Genomic DNA, 19536 nt, shown 5'->3' with positions numbered 1-19536 from the left:
CACTGAAGCACCATAAATAAGCATAAATTATAGAAAAACTCACCAAAACAGACAACTGAAATAACAATAACAAACCAAGACTGCTCTGGTTAAAGGACAGATGTATCATTTATTTTGACACCTGAGGGAAAAAAAAATTTCGGTGATGCTCTTGGAGCAAATGTCACTCAGATCTGAAATATTTGACTGACATGATAGAAAACATCTTGCTCGCAGCTGTACTTTTAATGTAGTTGTTAATGGAGAGCCTTGATTTTATAAAATTTTTTTATTAAAACTATCAGCAGTTCCGGGAATAATGTATCTATTTTATTTTCACAACACTAAATCCCGAGCTGCATGTGCAAGAAGAAAAATACAGTCTATGTTCCTGATAATGCTATTTAAATGAAACTGAACAAGCTGTTTTTGTTACTAGTTTTCCGAATATTGTAGCTGTTTCGGTTTATGAGAGGGCATACATTTCTTTTCAGCATTACAGAAAAAGTTTGAGAACCACTACACTTTATAACCTTAATTATTACAGAAACATGGCTGTAATAACTATGCCAATCTTAACAAAACCCCAGTGCACCTGAAGGATTTTTGGCTTTTCCAGAGCACAACAGCAGTTAAAACACAGGCGGGACACCAAATGTGTTCCCAGCAACAAGTCCTCCACACTAAATGGTTAAATTAAGATCACTGTTAGAGTTAAAAACGACTAAGAATCCACGGCCATGCTAATGGCTCTATGTGGTTGTACTTGGGCACAGCAGAGCTTTGAGCTACATACTAATGTCAGAATGTAAACAGGGTGTTTTGCAGATTATGTTCAGCATCTTAGTTTAGTGTGTTAACATGCTAACATTTGCTAATTAGCGCTAAACATTAAGTACAGTAGAGGCTGATGGGACTGTCAGTTTTTATTGTACTGTATTCTATTGGTTATTTTCTAGACCTGATGTGTTGGGCAAGGCGCCATTCATAGTTGGTATATAATTAAGTATGATTAGTGTTTCTGGGACCCTGATGAAGACCAAGAATCGATTTGGTCGGTTCATTTTCCAGGACGCGTTATGAGCTGGCACATACCATAATTCCTCTGGACACTACTGGATAGACTTAAAACCAGTCACAGCGACAAATCGTGACCTACAATGAAACATGACGTAGAGCTGAGCAACACACAAGTTGGGGCAGTGCTCGGTCCTTTATCAGCAGTACCTCAGTATCTCTCAGCAACAATAGTTATTAAGATATTTCAGTCAGAGCCAAAGTGGTGAACCCAGCAACCAACAGACAGCCTTTCCTAGAGTCTAGTCAGTGCACCCATGCACTGCTCAACACATAACCGCGAGGGCCGGGAGAGCTGTTTAAATGGAGTCTTATCTGTCAGCCAGCGGCAGCAACCACATAACTGTCAGCTGACAAAACAAACAACAATGTCAGTCTACAGGACAAAAGCCATGGGAGCTTTCCTAGTTGACAAATAATTACCAACATGGGCAGTAGTGTTCACACATTAAACCCTTAGAGACTGTTTGGTATATTTTACGCACTTTTCATTCTTCATTTCATGATAATTCTGACTGTGTTCATGCATATCGCACACATTTTGGCAAGATTGTGTATTTTTGGTTGAATTTTGGATTAATAATAATCAATCTTGAAATCAATTAATTAATATTAAAAACAAGAAAACAAAAACAGTGGCATCATGACAAAATCCTGGCATTTAAAGGTTTAAAACACTTTTATTTCTGATTATGACTGATGTTGGTTAAAAAATGAACTCGATGAAAGTAGAAAATCAGATTATTGTATAATATTTTTTAATGCTTGATTTGAAAAGTGCATTTTGTGTGCAGAGTGATACAAGCGTGTGTAATATTAAAGCGGGCCCTAAGGGTTAAGCCGGAACAACATTGAACAGTTTTCTGTTTTATCAGTCTCCCTTTATTTAATTGTTTGTATGGGCCATGTGATCGTGGTGACAAACACGTTGCTCTCACCACTCAAATTTCATGGTGTATCTGGCTTATCTGCTAGCCTACTCTGCGCAAAGCAGGCGTACACTGGCATGGTTATGGTGCAGACCCTGTAGCATTTTTAAAAACTACTTGGTAAAGACCAAGAATAGATTTTAGTCATGCTCTAAAATAAACAAATCTTTATTGTTAGTCGGAAAAACACACAAACATTGTTCTCCCATGTTAAAATCACACTGTTCATACACTCTAACCATTCAAACCTCTTCTGTACAAGCTTATGGATGTGCTACAATCGGCCTGTCTCAGTATAACGTCAACAAAGGTCATTTTAGGCTTCGGAACAAATGACCAAAGCTGTAGTTATTGTGGCGAGGACAGCCTCGTTCCCAGAGGAGCTGTCCCTAATCAGTTGATGTGTAGTCCAAAAGCTGGATGTCTCAACCCAGCCACATGCACACACAAACACATGCAGAATATAAAACGTTTTGTCAACTAGAAAACAGAAGAGAAGAAGAGGAGGGAGTGAGCAAGGGAGAGGAAAGGAAGTTGAAAAGCAGAGCAAATTGGACTGCTTGTTTCCTCAGAGCGCCTCTGACAGCTCAGTGTGGGTGACTGTGCCTCTTCCTCTCTCTCTCTCTCTCTGTCTCTTCATCTCTACCTCCCTCACTCTCTCTGATTACCTCTTTCTAGGCGGAGGAGAGAGAAGATGGGGGAGAGGGAAAAGGGGGGAGAGAGAGAGAGAGAGAGGAAGAGGCTAGTTTCCACGGTGATGGCTGATGAAAGAGAACGGGACAGGTTCTGCTTGGTTGCACACCTCTCCTCTTTCCCTCTCTTCTCTCCCCCTTTTCTCACTCTGTTCTTCCACAAACACCCATGTTCTCTTTCTCCAGAACATTTCTCTGTTCCCGTTTCAAATGCTCTCATCATCCCTCCTTTACGCTTCCTCATTTTCTCTGCTCTCATTAACCAAAACATCCATTCATCCCTTTCCAATCTTCCCTTCATCTTCTCTCATCTTTTCTCACTTACATACATGCTTGTTTTGAGCATCCTGCCACACTACGCTGCCAACGTTACACTCACATCTCATTGAAAAACAACAGACATTAACATGCTGTTTTAACAGCCTCAACTTAAACAGCCTTCAAGTTGTTCACTGCATTTCGAATCTGGGTGCAACAATTTGCACCACTAGAGCATTAGTGAAGTCAGGCCCTCATCATAAAGAATGGTTTGCAGGCTGCATTTAAGTTCAACCCAAAGGGGTTTGATGTGGTTGAAGTTGGAGCTTTCTGCAGGTCAACTTCTTTCACATATTTCTATAAACAAACCATTTTGCTTTGCGCACAGGGGGCATTCAATGTATATGTTCAGTTGGGTGAAAACAGAAGCATTACCATAGCTGTTGAAACTGTGAAAGCCATCACATCTGTCCTTGGAATTTGCAATATAATGAGGGGTGTTTTCTTTCCTTGAAATTTTCATAGATTAGGTTAAATTATAGACTACAAAGCGCATGCATAATTCAGAGTGCATTTCAGAATGGTTCATAGTGATTTTCCCATGTAGTTTGCACTACTAAATCAAAAGCATTTATGGTTAGAACGTGCGTTTTGAGGAAAAGAATTAACACCCGCACATTAACTCCATGCCACACAAGTTTAATGGACACAACATTTTGATCCTACTTGGATCTTTGTCAGGTCAAAATGTTTGAGAAAGATAAAACCACATCTATATGTATCCATAATGCACACAAATAGGCTGACGAGCTCTACGGTGATAGGTGTGGTTAACCCTTTGAACTACTCAAGGTGGTGAAACAATTGGCAATCAATAATTCAATAAATTACATAGAAAATACATATAAGAAGTACATAGAAAAAGAAAAACAATGATGCCAGGGCCACTGTACTATATCAAAATACTTAATATTAAAATTCCTCATCAGTCTACATCACCTGCATTCTAAATTGTATTACATTAAGGTTAAGGGAAAACAGAAGTAATACACACAAAAAACCTGACGAAGATCCAAGTAGGATCAAACGTTGTTTGGCGTGAAGTAAGTTTGCAGGTGTTACTCTTTTCCTCATATGCACTCCTTTTTTGATAGCCTTGCACCTATGTGATGTGCGTATTATCACCCTCTCTAGGATGCCTGTTTTGTCAATCGAATGTATATCACACTTTGGAGTGCTATACCTCGTTCATTCATATGTCCTGTTTTGTCCACAACCCAAGGATATTCAGTTTATTGTCATGGAGAAGTAAAGAAACCAGAAAATATTCCATTTAACCCTTTATACCTTGACCGCTTCACAATTTTCACAAGGTTGGATGGACAGTGCTGTCTAAAACATCATTATAAACTGTAGTATTGGGATTGCTCCAAACAGCCTCAACGTGAAAGCATGCAAAAGCATTTGGAATAGTGTAAGAGTGTCCACATACTTTTGGCCATATAGTGTATTTGTTTTCACCCTGTTGTTTTTCTTTTCTTTCCAAATGTTTACAAATACCCCTTTCCCTCTCTTTTTTCTCTAAGTCTTTGGCTTTATTTCTTCCCTCTTCCTTTTCCTCTTTTCTCCTTCCTCCCGCAGCCACCCGCGTGAACATTTTTGCCCCCATTGTTTAAAACCCCTTTCCTTCTCTCTATTACCAGGTGATCATTTAGATCCCCAGCGTGGTCAAACACTCCCCAGAGATTCACCTGAAACAGAGGCCATGCACAGCCCATCCATCACTTGCCACCCACCACCTCCCCTCTCCACCTTCCTCCCCTGCTTCATTCATGCACATTCTGGTCTCTGTTCATTCATGCTCTGCCTCCCCCCTCCTTCCTTCTCTCCTCATTTCCCGGCTTTCTCATGCTCATTTATCACAGTGGGAACTTAACACCTCAGTACACCTGTACAGACACACAAAAACACATTCACTGCATGTAGGAAATCCTGACTTGACCACACACACACACACACACACACACACACACACACAGAGGAATCATAAAGATACAATCACAAACGACGGGCACATTAAAGTGAGCTACACATACAATAACATAGACCTCATTTATACTGGGTTTTAACAAGTGATCCATATCTGGAGACATTACGAACAAGACATTACAAATTCCTTCACAATCCTGGGTGGATTCGCTGGAGACTCTTATTTTGAAGGGTACACCCTTCTGATGTTATTATTGCTAATTTTCCTACATTCTCTGCGGTGTCAATATATTTCTATGGGAGTGAATATGTAATTTTGTAGAATTTGTACATTTTCCTGTCAAAGGAAATAACGTTTGTGTTTTTTTTACTATATGTGTTGCACTCATGCTTCCTTTACTTACTTTTTTGGGTACAGAACAGAAAACATCCCGGCTGGCACTGGACATCAATAGGATGTCAGAAAGGGGCGGCCTCGAGCTAACCAGGTAGAGTGTGTGCCCCATATGTCTGAGGCTTCTGCATCGGCCGAGATTCGAGTCCAGCCTGCAGCCCTTTGCTGCATGTCATTCCCTTCAACTGTCCTCTGAATAAATGGAAAAAGCCCCCAAAAAATCATCTTTCAAAAATAGCAAAAGAGAGAAGATAATGTTGTCTAGGAGCATTATAATGCAGAATCTCTTCCTCCTCTGTGCCGCTGCAATGTGTCCACTGCAGCCTCTATCAAAGAGTAGTGTGAAAGTCAAGAGCACTCACTCTGTAACAAAGTCTGGGGACCAAAATGTCCCCGAAGCACACTGCTGGACTTGAAGCAATCCCAGTCGACTGAGTGGTCTGCGACTGATGTTTCTTAACTCTGACTTTCAGGGGGCTGCCCTAATTAAGACCATCAAAGTACCAGCGTCATTTGTCGTCAGTATTCTGACATTGACATTGGCAGTAGACGTCCTGACATTGAATTTTGGTCACCCGCCATCACAACCTAAACTCAACCAAATATTAGCGTCTAGCAACGACATTTCTTGCCAGCAGGGACACATCCGCGATGTATGGTGCAAGATCTATTTTTATATTTTCTTTAATAAAATAAGGTGATTCTTAAGACTTTCTTCCTCTTGCCTCATATTGTCTGAGAAAGAAACTGTGTGACTGTAAAATGTGCTGCATGCTGCATGCTGCACGGCTCATATGCATGACTGCTCTATACATTTACTGTAAGAACACTGCATACATGATGTTTTTCCTACCCCCCTCCATCTCTCATTCACTCACTCTCTGATGTCAGGCAGACTACGAGCCACATGTACACGAGTCAGAGACATCCATTTCCTGTCAGTTTATGAGGCGTTTATGAATTATAAAACCGTGACAACCAGGGACCCAGAATGAGCGAAGGGGGGATAAGATGTGCAGAATGAGAACAGAGATAAGAGAACTTATTCACTTTAGTTGTGTGATTGTGTGTGTGAATGCGTGCGTACGCGCATGAGTGAGTGTGCATGCAACTGCATGTTTTTGTGTCTGTTGCATGTGAGTGTGTGCATGTGTGCATGCGCTGACATTGTGCTGACATTGTGTTAACTTGGCGTACTGCTCCCACAGCTGTGCTTGTTTGGTGGCTTGGGAATATCCTAGAATTTGTCTATTTATTCATTCAATTACAAGTGTGTGTGTGTGTGTGTGTGTGTGTGTGTGTGTGTGAGTGTGTGGGTGTGTGGGTGTATGTGTGCGTGGGTGTGTGTATGTAAATGACAGTGCGTGTTCAATAAAGCCTTATACCTGCACCATCTGGCCCTGTAATAGCCTTTTCTGCCCCCCAGAATGAGATGGTTATGTCTGGCTGCATCACATACACACACACACACACACACACACACACACACACACACACACCAACACGCACGCGCGCTTGCGCATGCACAGAAGACACAGATGCATGCTCCTACTAGGGGCAATGCATCTTTTTAATGATAATTGAAAACAAAGTTTACTTGCCCGTGTGCGGGCAATTTTCAGCGAATCAATGTCAAATAATTTACAGTGAATTATGTGTGTCAGGTTTAATAATGAAGCTTCAGGTGGGAGAAATTGACATTTACAATGACTTTTAATCCCATACAGGTGATGGGCAACTCCTCTCTCTCTCTCTCTCTGTCTATCAGATCACAAAAAGAAGAACTAGCTCTCTAGCCGCCCCACCATCTCTCCCCCTCACTCCCCACTGCTCTGGATTTCTTAACCAGTAGGACAGCTCACGTGTTTGTATTCTGGTGCTGCTCACATGACACAGAAATGGCTCAACTCAGTCAATAAACGAATACGTTCCCAATTAACGAACGCTCGAATAGCCAAATAATTGGGTTGAGCCGTAATGTTTTGTTTTGTTTATTTGTGAAACTCTCTTTTAGTCTCTTTTTGGATTGCTTTGCAGTATAAGCAGATGTTGCCAGTGCTGGAATTGCAACTTTCTGTGCAGGATTCTCCACCATTGAAACACCAAAGAGATGTGCACGTATACCTGCATTTGCTGAACAACCTATAGGAACACCCTCTCTCCAAAATAACCTGTGACTGACCAAAATATCCTGTCAGGGGCTAGATTTTCTAAAGGGTGAAAACAGAGCCAAAAGGAGGTGCAGAGGTCTATCTCAGTCCGCTTGAATTACAATATGCTCAAAGTTTATTGTGCGGTTGTTGACAAATGATGCCAAAATAAAACTGCCTACCCCAGCTTTAAACATAGAAAAAAAGTGGTAGCAATGAAGAGAAGTAACACACACAAATGCTCTGATACAAGCGAAAGGTACCCTGGAGACAAATACAAACAACGGCTGGGAGGTTAGCCCTGTTGCAGTGGACACGTTGTCCACAGTGTCAGCCGTCTCCAATATGGGATGTATTAACAACATGATACTGCTACCAAGCAATCTATAAAAAGCCATTTACAATTAAAATGTAGTTCTTAATGTATTTGGCTGGAACTCCAGGTTGAAGATAAGTGATTTGACCTTTCTCTGACAGAAAAAAGGCACATTTTAAAATGCTTTTATGGCTTCCAGTGCTTCTTTTGAGATTCCACAGGGAAGGCAACAGGAAAAGTGGAAAGAGACAGAGAACGACATACAGCCAAGGTCAAAGCCAAGGCTCAAACCTATGATCCACACACACATAAACACATACACACTAATGCTGCAGCCTCAAATTTGCCATGGTGATGTACCTCAATCCATTGAGCCACCAAGAAACCCCACAGACACATTTACCTGTCTCTGTGCTTTCTGTCTTATTGTACGGTCACTTTGTGTTCTCTCAGGATATTAGTGCTCTCATTCACTTTGTCAAGTCTGGAGCCTCATAAACACGTGGTAATAAAGCATGCTGTAACTGCTTAGCAATTAAAGTAAACTCAAATGAAAAGAGGCACTTCACCTCTTTAAATTGATCTAATCTATCTTATCTTATTTGTCTACCTGCTCCAATTATCCCTGCCCCGTCTGCCCTTATCTTCGTCTGGCTTTAGGTTTCGATTTTTTGAGATCGCCGGATAGCCACAAGACTTGAGGATTTAAAATCAGATGACTTCATGAACCACAGAGCTGATCCATTACTGTAGTCAAGGAACATGAAGCTACAGACACGGTGTGTGTCTCTGAAGCGAAGTGTCATTGGAGTAACTGGAAAAGGCGTGATTTAATGGGACAATTTGGGGGGTTTTATGATCTCAATTAGGTAATTAAATGATGCAAAATAAAGGGATAGACTTGACAAGAAGAGCCAGAGGCGATGTGAACTCAAACAGTGGAGGTTATACTGGTGAATTTACTACAGAAATAATGTCTGTCTAGCAGCAATAACTATGAGGTTGGCATAAATGTTACTATGGCTGGCCCCTGAAAGTCAGTGATTCATATCATCAGTCGGACACACCTTAATCAACTGAGATTGTTCAAGTCGAGCAGACGTTTTCTTAATTTTCAGTGCACAATGTGTACGTGGACGTTTCGGCCCCCAGATGTAGCTGCAGAGCGCTCTCTCTAGAACAGGCAGCTGCAGACCCAGACTACGGCCAGAGATATATAGCGTCATGAGCGTTTTTGTCCATATACTTGCCTATATGCAATGTGTGTTACTGGAGGATACTTGTAGGGTGCACATGAGAGAGACCAGGCTGTATTCAACTACTGGATGTGTGGGATGTAAACAACAGACATGGCAACACTTGAGGAGGTTACTATCATGTTAATGCTGAGATCAAGGCAGAAGAGGAGACAGTGGCAGCAATGTTGGTGGTACGTAAGGCCTCTATAAATCAAGTCCATCACGGCAATGGAGAATGAATTTCTCTTTCTCATTCTGCCAATGCAAGAAATTGAGCATCATCATTCGTAATCCTCGCTGCTGTGTTTACTCTGTCACATCGGCTCTGCCTCTACACTGCCCCTGCTTCTCTTCTGCTTGAAAATGGTGAATTTTACAGCTCACAGCAACTTAATATGATCCAGTTGCTGGCATTTGTTTGATATTCAGCATCCACAAAAAATGCTGTTGTACATTTCCGTTCCATCAAGTGCAGATAGTTACGTGTAATTAAAGGCATACTGCTTTGAGTGTCCTCGGCTTCTCAGTCTGATCCAGCCCTCGCTCCACCAGTGCAAGCCTCTTGCCAAAATACGGTTACTTCTGACAAAAATGGAACTGATGCAGCAAAAAGAAGCGACAACCAGCACAAGTGTGTGGTGAATGTGATAATGCCCAAAGATGAAGCCACCAGATTCTGGCTCGAGTCAACTTAGTCAATGGAAAGAACCTCTTCCCAGAATTTCAAAGTGAACTCGTGCTTTTTTCACAACACATTATTCTCAAAATTCTCAATGATCACAGTGCATGTCGGTCAGCATGTCAAAGATTCATAAAATCAGATTTATGACTGCAATCAGGCTGCAATTTGCATGTATTTGCATGAATCGACAGGTCTCTCTCAACTCTAGCAGTTGCCAAATGCACACAAATTTCTAGCACCAACGTAGGTTACACAACGCTGCCTGTAATTTGTGTTTTCTGGCTGCCGACAACAAGATGGCTTCAAACAAAATTCCTAACCACACAGTGTGCAAGAATCCCAGCAACAGTGTGCAGATCCAGGTACTTGTTGTTGGTGCAGCTGGCGGGCTAAGAACACTGCCAGCTGTCTGTGTTTGTGTCCATAAGTGCTTTATTTGTACCTTCAGCTATGCAGTGTGATGACAACAAGAGCAGATCAATAAATATTCTATTGTATTTCATCATGTTGCAGAGGAAGGGATGTGGGGGTGAACTCGGGGAAAGGACGGCTGCTTAGGAACTGAGTTTCAGGGATTATGGGATGCTGTCACACTCACAGGCAAACACACACACGCACACGCACACGCACACTCACACACACACACACACACACACACACACACACACACACACGGCACGCCAATGCTTCTCTGGTGTTAGACAGAGGCAGACAGTAGGAGAGACAGGATGTGTGTATGTGTGTGTGAAGAGGCAGGGACAGAGAAAACACACACCAGACTACACACGAGTAAAAACACAGACAGCCACAGAAACACACACACAGAGGGAGACATGTTCATGCACGCGCACACACACACTCACACACATAGAAACAGAGAGACAGACAGCCAGTCAGTCAGACTGATCACGTACCTTCCAGACAGCAGGTTCGCCAGAGGCCGGAGTGCGTCATCACCTCCTCGTTCTTGCGGCTCGTGTCGTTGTCGCCGCTGCTCTTCACGCGGCAGACCCCGCGCGAGTACAGCCAGTAGTCGGTTCCGACGGCGATGGTCATGAGGCTGAAGGCGGCGAACGCGCCCACCGTCGTCACGAGCATCTGGACGCCGCGGTCACACATCAGCATCTTCATATAGGCGGCTCCTGTTTGTCTTAATCTCTTTTCCTCCTCTCTTTTCGCTTTTTATTTCCTTTATATCCCGCGAGATTTGGAGAGGCAGGGTGAGGGGGTCCAACACACAGGCACTCACAAAAGAAAAATATCAAAAAATATACATAAAGGTGGTGATTTTTTTATGAGAAAAATGAAGTACTTGGCTGCCTTGTCCGTGGAGTTGACAAGAGGCTCGTGGCAAAGGGCGGGAAGGTGGGAGGGCGGCACGTCACTTTCTCGCGCATCAAAAACCGGTTTTTACCACCACCACCACCCTCATACATACAAGCGCGCACACACCGGAGGTTTAACGACCACCGGTTGTCCCTGACACTGCCCTCAGAGCGGAGGGTAACGGCGGTGCCACATTCTGCCTCCCTCCTCCCGTTGATTAGTCTCCAGCTGCGTTAGAGACGCGCCAGTAACCAGAGATCTTCTTCTTTGCTCCGTTTTCCTCCTCCTTTTCTTCCCTCTCAACTTCTTTCCCAAAACAGCCTCCTTATTAATCTGTTAACCATTAACAGCCTGCGTGAGGGGACTCCATCTTTAAAACAACAACAAAAAATGGGGTTAGTTTGTTTCCTTGACTGATTTAACCGCACAGCAAAGGGAGGCGGGTTTCTAATGTGTTTAAAACATCATTGTCGAGGAGGCTCGCCCCGAACTCACCGCTGGATGTGTTGACCGGTGAAGGATGTCCTCCTTCGATCCCTCTTGCAGCAGCGCCAAAATATGAGGCGGCACAGTGGGTTTGCGCTCGGTTTCCTGCTGAATTACTGAATGAATGGACGGATGAATAAAGCCCATACGTCAGCTATGAATAGAGAGCGGACGCTTACCAAGATCCGTCGTGTGTTTTCCACTCCAGCTGTTGACTCACTGACATGTTTTTCGATGTCCAGGCTGTAGAAACTGGTCCAAAAAGCGCAGCTGTTAACATAAATTCAGTTTTTGATATACATTATCTGCATTGGAAAAACGAAGCACGAGTGTTTAAGTTGCTTTAAATAGGCACCAAAAATAAGATCTACACGGATTAATCAAATTCTTCTCAAAAAACAGCCTTTTCGTTCTCTGTCACGCGCCGAACCACAACCGGGACGCACCGTCCGACAAGCCGCCTGCTGATGGAGCCTGCAGGACAGTTACACCCGCCTGGGCTTGCTCCCGAGAAACGTGCCCGTTGGTACAAATGAAAAAAAAATGACAGCCGTCGCCTCCTCCTCCTCCTCCTCGTCCTCCTCCTCTTCGTCTTCCTCCTCCTCCTCCTCTCGGTCCAACCAACACAAACTAAAACTAACCGCGCGTTTCCTCAAACTCCGCCTGAGGCCGCACCGTTCGGCTCGGATTGGGCTCGTGGGTGACAGCGCCCTTCAGGAGCTAATCATGTGCTGTCACTGCTGCATGTCCCGCCCACCGCCGCAACGCCGTCAGTAGGCTATAAAGGACAGGGTCTCAGGTCTAGAGAGTAGAGAATATGTAGAGCATTGATGCTCAATTTACGGCCCACGGGCCAAATCTGGCCCCGTCCTATAATGCTAAAGAAATGTGCTGAAAAGTTCGAAAATCTGAAATGGGCAAAACCCCTAGAAACGTCCTAAAATCCAAGAAACGTCCTGCAATCCTATAAACGTCCTAAAATCCCTAGAAATATACTAGAATCCTGGAAATTTCCTAAAATCCTATAAATGTCCTAAAGTCCTAGAAATGTCATGAATCCCAGAAATGTCATATATTCTTAAATGTCCCCAAATCACAGAAATGTCCTAAAATCATACATTTCCTAAAACCCTAAAAACTTCCTAAAATCCCAGAAACTTCCAAAAAACCTTGAAACGTCCTAACATCCTAAAAACGTCCCATTTGAAACATGGGGCAGCTGTATAAGTGGCCCCCAAGCAAAGTTAATCCCTGATGTAGAGTTTCAGCAAAAGGAGGGCCACTTCTTTAGTATTATCACAGATGTGGTCAAAGTCATTATCATACGCGAAAGTGTTTGGTTTGTGATTATATTTATTCATAAACCACCTGCTTCTAATGTCTTAAATGCAGCTTTCAGTTTTTGTGCCGCGCCGCTTCTGCCGCGCCTGGAGAGCTGTCCGCGGTGCTGAATGTACGCTGTGGCGCTGTCCGCGGTGCTGAATCGAAGCGCAGCGTTTCTCTCCCTCCCTGTTTACCTCTGTCCACCGCCTGCGCGGCGCCAGCAGCCCCCTGCACCGCGCTGATTAGTTAGGAGAGAGAGAGAGAGAGAGAGAGAGAGAGAGAGAGAGAGAGAGAGAGAGAGAGATTGGCAAGCGATGCATGAAGAATCGCGCCCGGGAGAGAAGCAGAGACGCCACTTAAAGAGCCACGGACCGTTTTTAATGATTCCACTCCAGCGAGGCTTCCACACAAGGCGGTTTGAGCTTCATAGTTCACTTCACACATGGGGATGCTTTCGGGCGTGCGTATGTGTGTGTGCACGTGATTGCATGAGTGTGTGTGTGCATGTTTTGTAGGCATGTGCCTGTGTATGTCTCTGTTCACGTGACTCTGCTGTGTACAAATGTGTGCACACATAAACATGTGTAAGTGTCTTTATGAGGCGCCGTGTGTGCGTGTGTGTGTTTGTGCCACAGGCGGCTGTACAGATCTGACTGTTTTAAAGCTCATTGTATTGCCTGTTTAAAGAGCAATGAATGAACGCCCGTCTCTTCACTGGAGACCAATACAAACGATATGACGACAGGACTGTAGGGATGGATAAAAGCATGTACCTCCTCTTTTTGACTTGTTATTTGTTTATTAACTGGTAGCTTTTTTCTCTCTCTTTCTTTCTCACCGAGCTATCAGACACATATTCATTAATCAGCATGAATCAATGTGTAGGTGGCTCTTTAATATCCCCCCCAAACACCTAGATGCCTGCATTGTGGTAAAGTTGCAACAGTATGAGATTTGTTGATATGATAAATGTTTCAGAAAACATCACAGTTTCATGGTGTACAATATTACACCATCATTATTATCAGTTACAATGACCTTTTAAAAGAATGACGACACCTTTTTCATTTGTTGAACTTGTTATAAATGGAAAATTTAGTATGTGTTTCGGCCCAGATACACCAAAATGACATCAAAGAACAAGCAGCAAGTAAGGCCAACTGTTGCATTGCCTCATGTTAAGTACTTACATTCACCAGCATACAAGGAAAACCCCTCCATACCAGCAAAAGGCGGTAATCTGTGTTTGTCATTCAAAAAGGAAAACCAGAAGACTGACATGTAAGTAAGTAAGTGAGTAAGTTGGCACATTACCAACACAATTCAATGTTGAAACAACAGAGCATTATTTTCCAGGCGCCAGAAAACAAACACAAAAAACATCAAAAAACGTTTCTGCTAAAGATCTCAATGGCTACAGAAAAACAATCATACCTCACATAACAAGTTTGTTTTTATCTCAATCTCTCTTGACTCTAGCCCTTTGTTTACTTGACTCAATTCAGTTTCTCCTCTCGTGGGCTGAGCTGAACTGAACAGGATTCAACACGGTACATTAGCTGCCAAAAGGTGACAGTGCAGGACACACTGCAAAGACTGGGCCGACAGTTGACCGTGTGCTTGGTGTATCGGGGCCTTAAAAAGTCTGGAGGCGCGGGGGCACATCTGAAATGGAGGGTTTGGAAGTCCTCAGCCAGAAAATTTTGAGCATCAAATATTAAATTTTCTACATGTTGGTGAATCTTTATGCACTTATTTGTGCCTTTTGTGCTTCAAGTTCTGGTGTAAATGTCTTTAACTTTGTCAAAATAAAAAGTTCGATACTACTGTCATGTTTTTATCGATGCACATGCTTTAAATATTGAGGGTGGCTTGCCCACTATGTACCCCCCCATGCCTGTGTGTGTTAGTGTGTGAATGAACACACGTGCATTGACAAATAGCAGACATCTCCTGTCTTTCTGTCTGTCTGTGCATGTTTGTCAAGGAGACAACAGACAGACAAATGGATAATGACTCTCAGTTAAATTGAGAAAAGTCTTTTGAGTATTACAGCATGTTAGGATTAGCTGTATGTTGGTGTCAATCTGATTCTGTGCCATAACTCACCGACTGATTTACTGACTGTCGGGATTTAAAGGTGGGGTGAGTGATGAGAGTGATTGACAGAGCGACTGGCTGTTTAGCCAAAGGAATTGTCAGGCAGACTACAAAATAAACAGAGGAGGAAACAGACGAATTAAAGCGATCAAAAACAAACAGAGAGAGAGAGAGAAAAGTGATGAGCGAGAGTCAGAAAAAAGGATTACAGTTAATAATTAAATAATTGCATGAACAGATCAACAGAGAGAACAGTGACAGGTCCTATCATCCTTCTCAGTTGCTCTGCCAGTGTGTGTGTATGTGTGTGTGTGTGTGTGTGTGTGTGTGTGTGTGTGTGTGTGTGTGTGTGTGTGTGTGTGTGTCCGAGGCCCTTGCTGCCTGTGTTATCTCACAAGGAGACTCATTAACATAGAAATGACTTCAGGAAGAGAAGTACAGCGTTTCACCTCTGGTGAGAGACAGGAGGGTGGGAGGGAGGCTCGGGAAAGGAGCGAGGAGGAGTGACAGCACAGGAGGAGAGGAGAGAGGAAGAAGAGAGGAAAGGAGAGCGACTGTGCAGTGAAATACACACGGACTGCAGGGAACTTGCTTGTGGGCAAAGGGTTGGCCAAGAAAGTTCTTTAAGGTTGGGGAAAGATGGTGGCTTTGGTTACATGTTAGAATAAACGCATTGTGTCTAACACTTCAAGTCAATATCTATCTTTACTTTTGTAGGTTTTTCTTTTATGTTTTTTAGATTTCCGAGCAGCAGCAGTCTTTAATGTTTTTTAGGTCAAGGACACCTTAACTGAAAGAGGGATGGACACAGACCCCAAACTACATATAACTCAATATATTTATGTCTAAATACATAACTATATTGAGTTGCATATTAAACTGGGTAGATCAATGTTATCAGACAGATGGCTATATTAGCTTCTATCTTGTACATGATTTACTGTTCAGGTAGGTTAGAGCTGAAAATTCACTTTCACAAAGATACACTGTAAGAAAAAGGCAAAATATGTTAGAATCACGTAAATGTGTAAAAAAAAAAGACCAAATAATAATTTGATGCCTCCCCTGCAGTATCTCTAAGGACCAAAGGGCATGCACCTTGTGTTGAAGAACCAGGATGCAGCTACATCTGGCACATTTACATGATGGAGCCAGGGGCTAATGCTAATAATGAGCATTGTTCCTTCTCAAATAAAATAAACATAAACGTAACCAGGTCCATGATCTTTCCTGAACCTTAAAGTAAATATTAAATTAACAAATATATATAATATTGTATTATTTATTAGCACTATTATTTATACTTTATTATTAAATATATTTACATTCAGTAATAACTTTGTACTTGACGCAAAGTTATGTAAAAAAAATAAATATACAGAGGTTAGGTTTAGGAAATTAAAGTTAATTTGGTTCGCTTTAGTAAAAAGAAACACGGTGAAGACGTGCCTTAAAATGACTCAAAATGTACTTAGACTACACAAGGCTCCAGACACCAGTCTACCAGGGGAAAATCATATGTTTTGGGACCCATCTACGACCCTGACCTGTCTCCTTACGGGGACCACATGGGACTGCTTCCTTCTTTTCTACTGGCAGTGCATCGTTCACGTGATTGCAGCCTTTCAGAAAATGAGGATTGTGCACGAATTACTGGCTCATGATTATATGGGATATGTAAAAATTTTGGTGCATTACTTTTCATAAAAAATAGGCTAACACTGAATTTGGACAGCCTGCCTGGAAACAAAATTGACAGACAGATGGTTCATCAAATCACCTGCCAATTATTTTTCCAGTGTGCCTGCCCTTTTTCAAACAGTTTCCAACAACGGCATCAAGTTACACCATTCCTGTACTGGGTTCAGCTTGCCTTCCTTATTCTACCGATAATCCAACATAATTTCATCTCATTGATATAAACTTCATTGTTCACTGTTCATACTTCTGACACAGGTCAGAGCTGTAATAGATTACTGCTAAAGCACACTGAATATTTCCTACTGCTGCAGGTCCACAGGAAACGCAACGCTTTCGTCACCACAGTGAGCACTGACTACAACCATTATCAAAGAAAATGATGTCTTCTGCTACAAAACACAAAGTAAAACAACTAAATTAGACACAATTGGTGCATGCAAGTATTTTCCTACTTATGTTTTTGTGTCATTTTCAGTCTGTGACTCCTTCTCTCTTTCTGAAAAGACTGCGGACTGCTGACAGCAGAAACATACTGTAGTAACCTCTATTAAAGGCCTGATTACCATTTGGCTTCTGACCCTGGTGTTGCTAGGCAGCGGGGGTGTGTATCGTGGGCCCTTGTAGAGAAAAGCATCATGGGAAGTGTAGTTTGAAATCACTAAAATGTCTTGCCCTTTTTTCTCTCTGTCTTTCTCTTTTTACAATTCTAACTCTCCTCTCCTCTCAGTTATTGGCTGTACAAGAGGAGGATGAGGAGAGAAAGACTGGATGGTTCTTGAAGAGAGGAGGAGGAGGAGGAGGAGGAGGAGGAGGAGGAGAACTGCAGGGTTTCTGCTCAGTGAGCTGGAACCTTCTCACGCCCCTGGCCAGTGCTCAGAGACTGGGAGAAGGAGGAGGAGGAGGAGGAGGGCAGGCAAGACAAGAGGAAGAAATCAGAGGAAATGGAAAACCACAGAGAAATTAGAGAGTGAAAGATAAACTGTTTGGAGGAAGAGAGGGGAGGAGGAAGTGCAATACGACTGACAATACAAATATACTGCAAAGTGAGCGAGCTGTATACATTCACATTCAGAGGAAGGGACATACAGTACATAGGCACATGAGTTTATTTAGCATTAAAGAGTGAGTTTTCATGGATTATTACAGGAACATTTTGCTCTTACTGACCAGTTTATCAGTATTCATGTGTACCTATGTATACATTTGCAAGTATCAGTGTGTGTGTGTATAATGCATATCTGTGCCAGTATGGGTGTGTGCATCTGTGTTTAGATTTGTTTCTTTGTTTGTGTGTGTTTTACCAGATGGAAAGGGCTCCGGGGCAGAGAGAGGACATATGGTGATGTGGCATGACTCTGGCGTGATGCTAATATGTCAAAACTGTGATTTATGATGTCCACAGACACAGCCCCAGGATATTCTCCATGAATGAGTGTGTATTGAAAGTGAGAAATTTTCTGTGTATTGCCTCAAAATTCCAAAGATTCAAATTTCATCACCATTTTTAATTTGTTTTTGCCAAAGCTAAAGTTTAATAATCTGTGTTTGTGTGAAAGGAAGCTTTGAGGAGGACACAAGGTCAGTGATCATGTGAAAGCGTTTCTGATGTGCATGCATAATGAAAATGTGTGTATGGGTGTTTGCATGTGTGTGTGTGTGTGCTGGACACTGATGTAGTGAAGGCTGACAGTTGGATTGATTGATTAAGAGAGAGAGGAAGTGGGGGAGTGAATGAAGGGTGGACGCACAGAGACAGAGATGTATCTTAATTGTGAGGGCACATGTCTGATGATGTGCAAGTGTGTCTAATATGTTTGCCTAATGAAAATGTGTGTAGAGCTGCATGACAGAGAGAGAGAGAGAGAGAGGGAAAGAGAGAGGAAGTGTGCGAGAAAGAAAGATAGTGTGAAATAAATCCAATAAGCTCCTCCGTCATGCTCCCCTCTTGAGCGTTTTTAAGATCCACTGAATGAAATAAATAAGAGATTCTTTGCTTTTGTCAGTTTCCCTTTTTCATCTCTCTCTCCAGTGTGCTGCAGTGCCCTGCTGTCGTTCACTTCAGCCTCCATCTTCCCTTCATCCCTCTTTTTTTCTACCAGCAACAGCAGCGAGCTTCTCTGCTAGCTAGTCCACCACAGAATCAGTGCAGAGAGGTCTAAACATCACAGTCATTGCTAACACATCTAATTCACTGCTAAACTCTGCCCCCAAAACTGCCCAATCATAGCACGGAGTCTGGAGGGTGTTGCTTTGTTATTGTTAGCCTTTTGTCAACTTAAAACATCAATACAGAAGAATGGATTAAACAATGTGGAACATTTTTGGCTCAGTATCTTCATAATTTAGCATTACACTAGCCTACTTTTAAGGAGCTCTAAGGAGCATTTGACTCAATGTTATTTTGTCCAGTTATAAATTAAATAAAAACTGTCAGAGTTTAAACTCATTTTGGTGGCTCTGTCCTACTCCTTATCAGAAATGGGGATCTTCCATGCCCCTATAGTGCACTGCACTCTGAGGCAAACTTTTTATTAAGTTAATATAAAACTAACTCATAGTCAGTCATAGCTGATGGGTTCTGAAACTGCATTTTGACGAGTGTGTTCTGCCTCTCCACACAGGCTATTTCCGTACTGTTCAAACATGATTGGTCAATACTTTTAATTGTCAACTGCCAGTCGCGTACAGATTTGACCAGTTGTTGCTTGCTAATTGAGCTAAAGTTAACTTAATATTGAAAAAATGATGGTCGTCAGTTTGTTCTGAGAAGCATGCTTTTGAATACTTTTATCTGAAACCAGAATCCATTGTTTAAAAACTGATAAAAACTTAGAAAATAAATACATACTGTACTGTGTTGTGTGTGTGTGTGTGTGTTCATATGCATGCGTGTGTG

The 19536-nt window shown here is 42.4% G+C and overlaps 1 protein-coding gene across 1 annotated transcript in view; it reads right to left on the bottom strand.

The window, feature by feature from the left end:
* The window catches only part of cacng3b (calcium voltage-gated channel auxiliary subunit gamma 3b), a 38122-nt gene extending 25872 nt beyond the window's left edge, over nt 1-12250 (bottom strand). The window contains exons 1-2 of the mRNA XM_042505440.2: nt 11526-12250; nt 10619-11400 (exon numbers count right to left, since the gene is read on the bottom strand). Coding sequence (XP_042361374.1) covers nt 10619-10835 — 217 coding nt within the window. The 5' untranslated portion in view covers nt 10836-11400; nt 11526-12250. The remainder of the gene's footprint in view (nt 1-10618; nt 11401-11525) is intronic.
* Between the last annotated feature and the right edge of the window lie 7286 nt (nt 12251-19536).

This window comes from Plectropomus leopardus, chromosome 18 (genome assembly GCF_026936395.1).
Source record: "Plectropomus leopardus strain MGB_pleo_1.0 chromosome 18, ASM2693639v1, whole genome shotgun sequence".
Taxonomy (NCBI): Eukaryota; Metazoa; Chordata; class Actinopteri; order Perciformes; family Serranidae; genus Plectropomus; species Plectropomus leopardus.
This window is presented reverse-complemented; position numbering and strand designations above follow the sequence as displayed.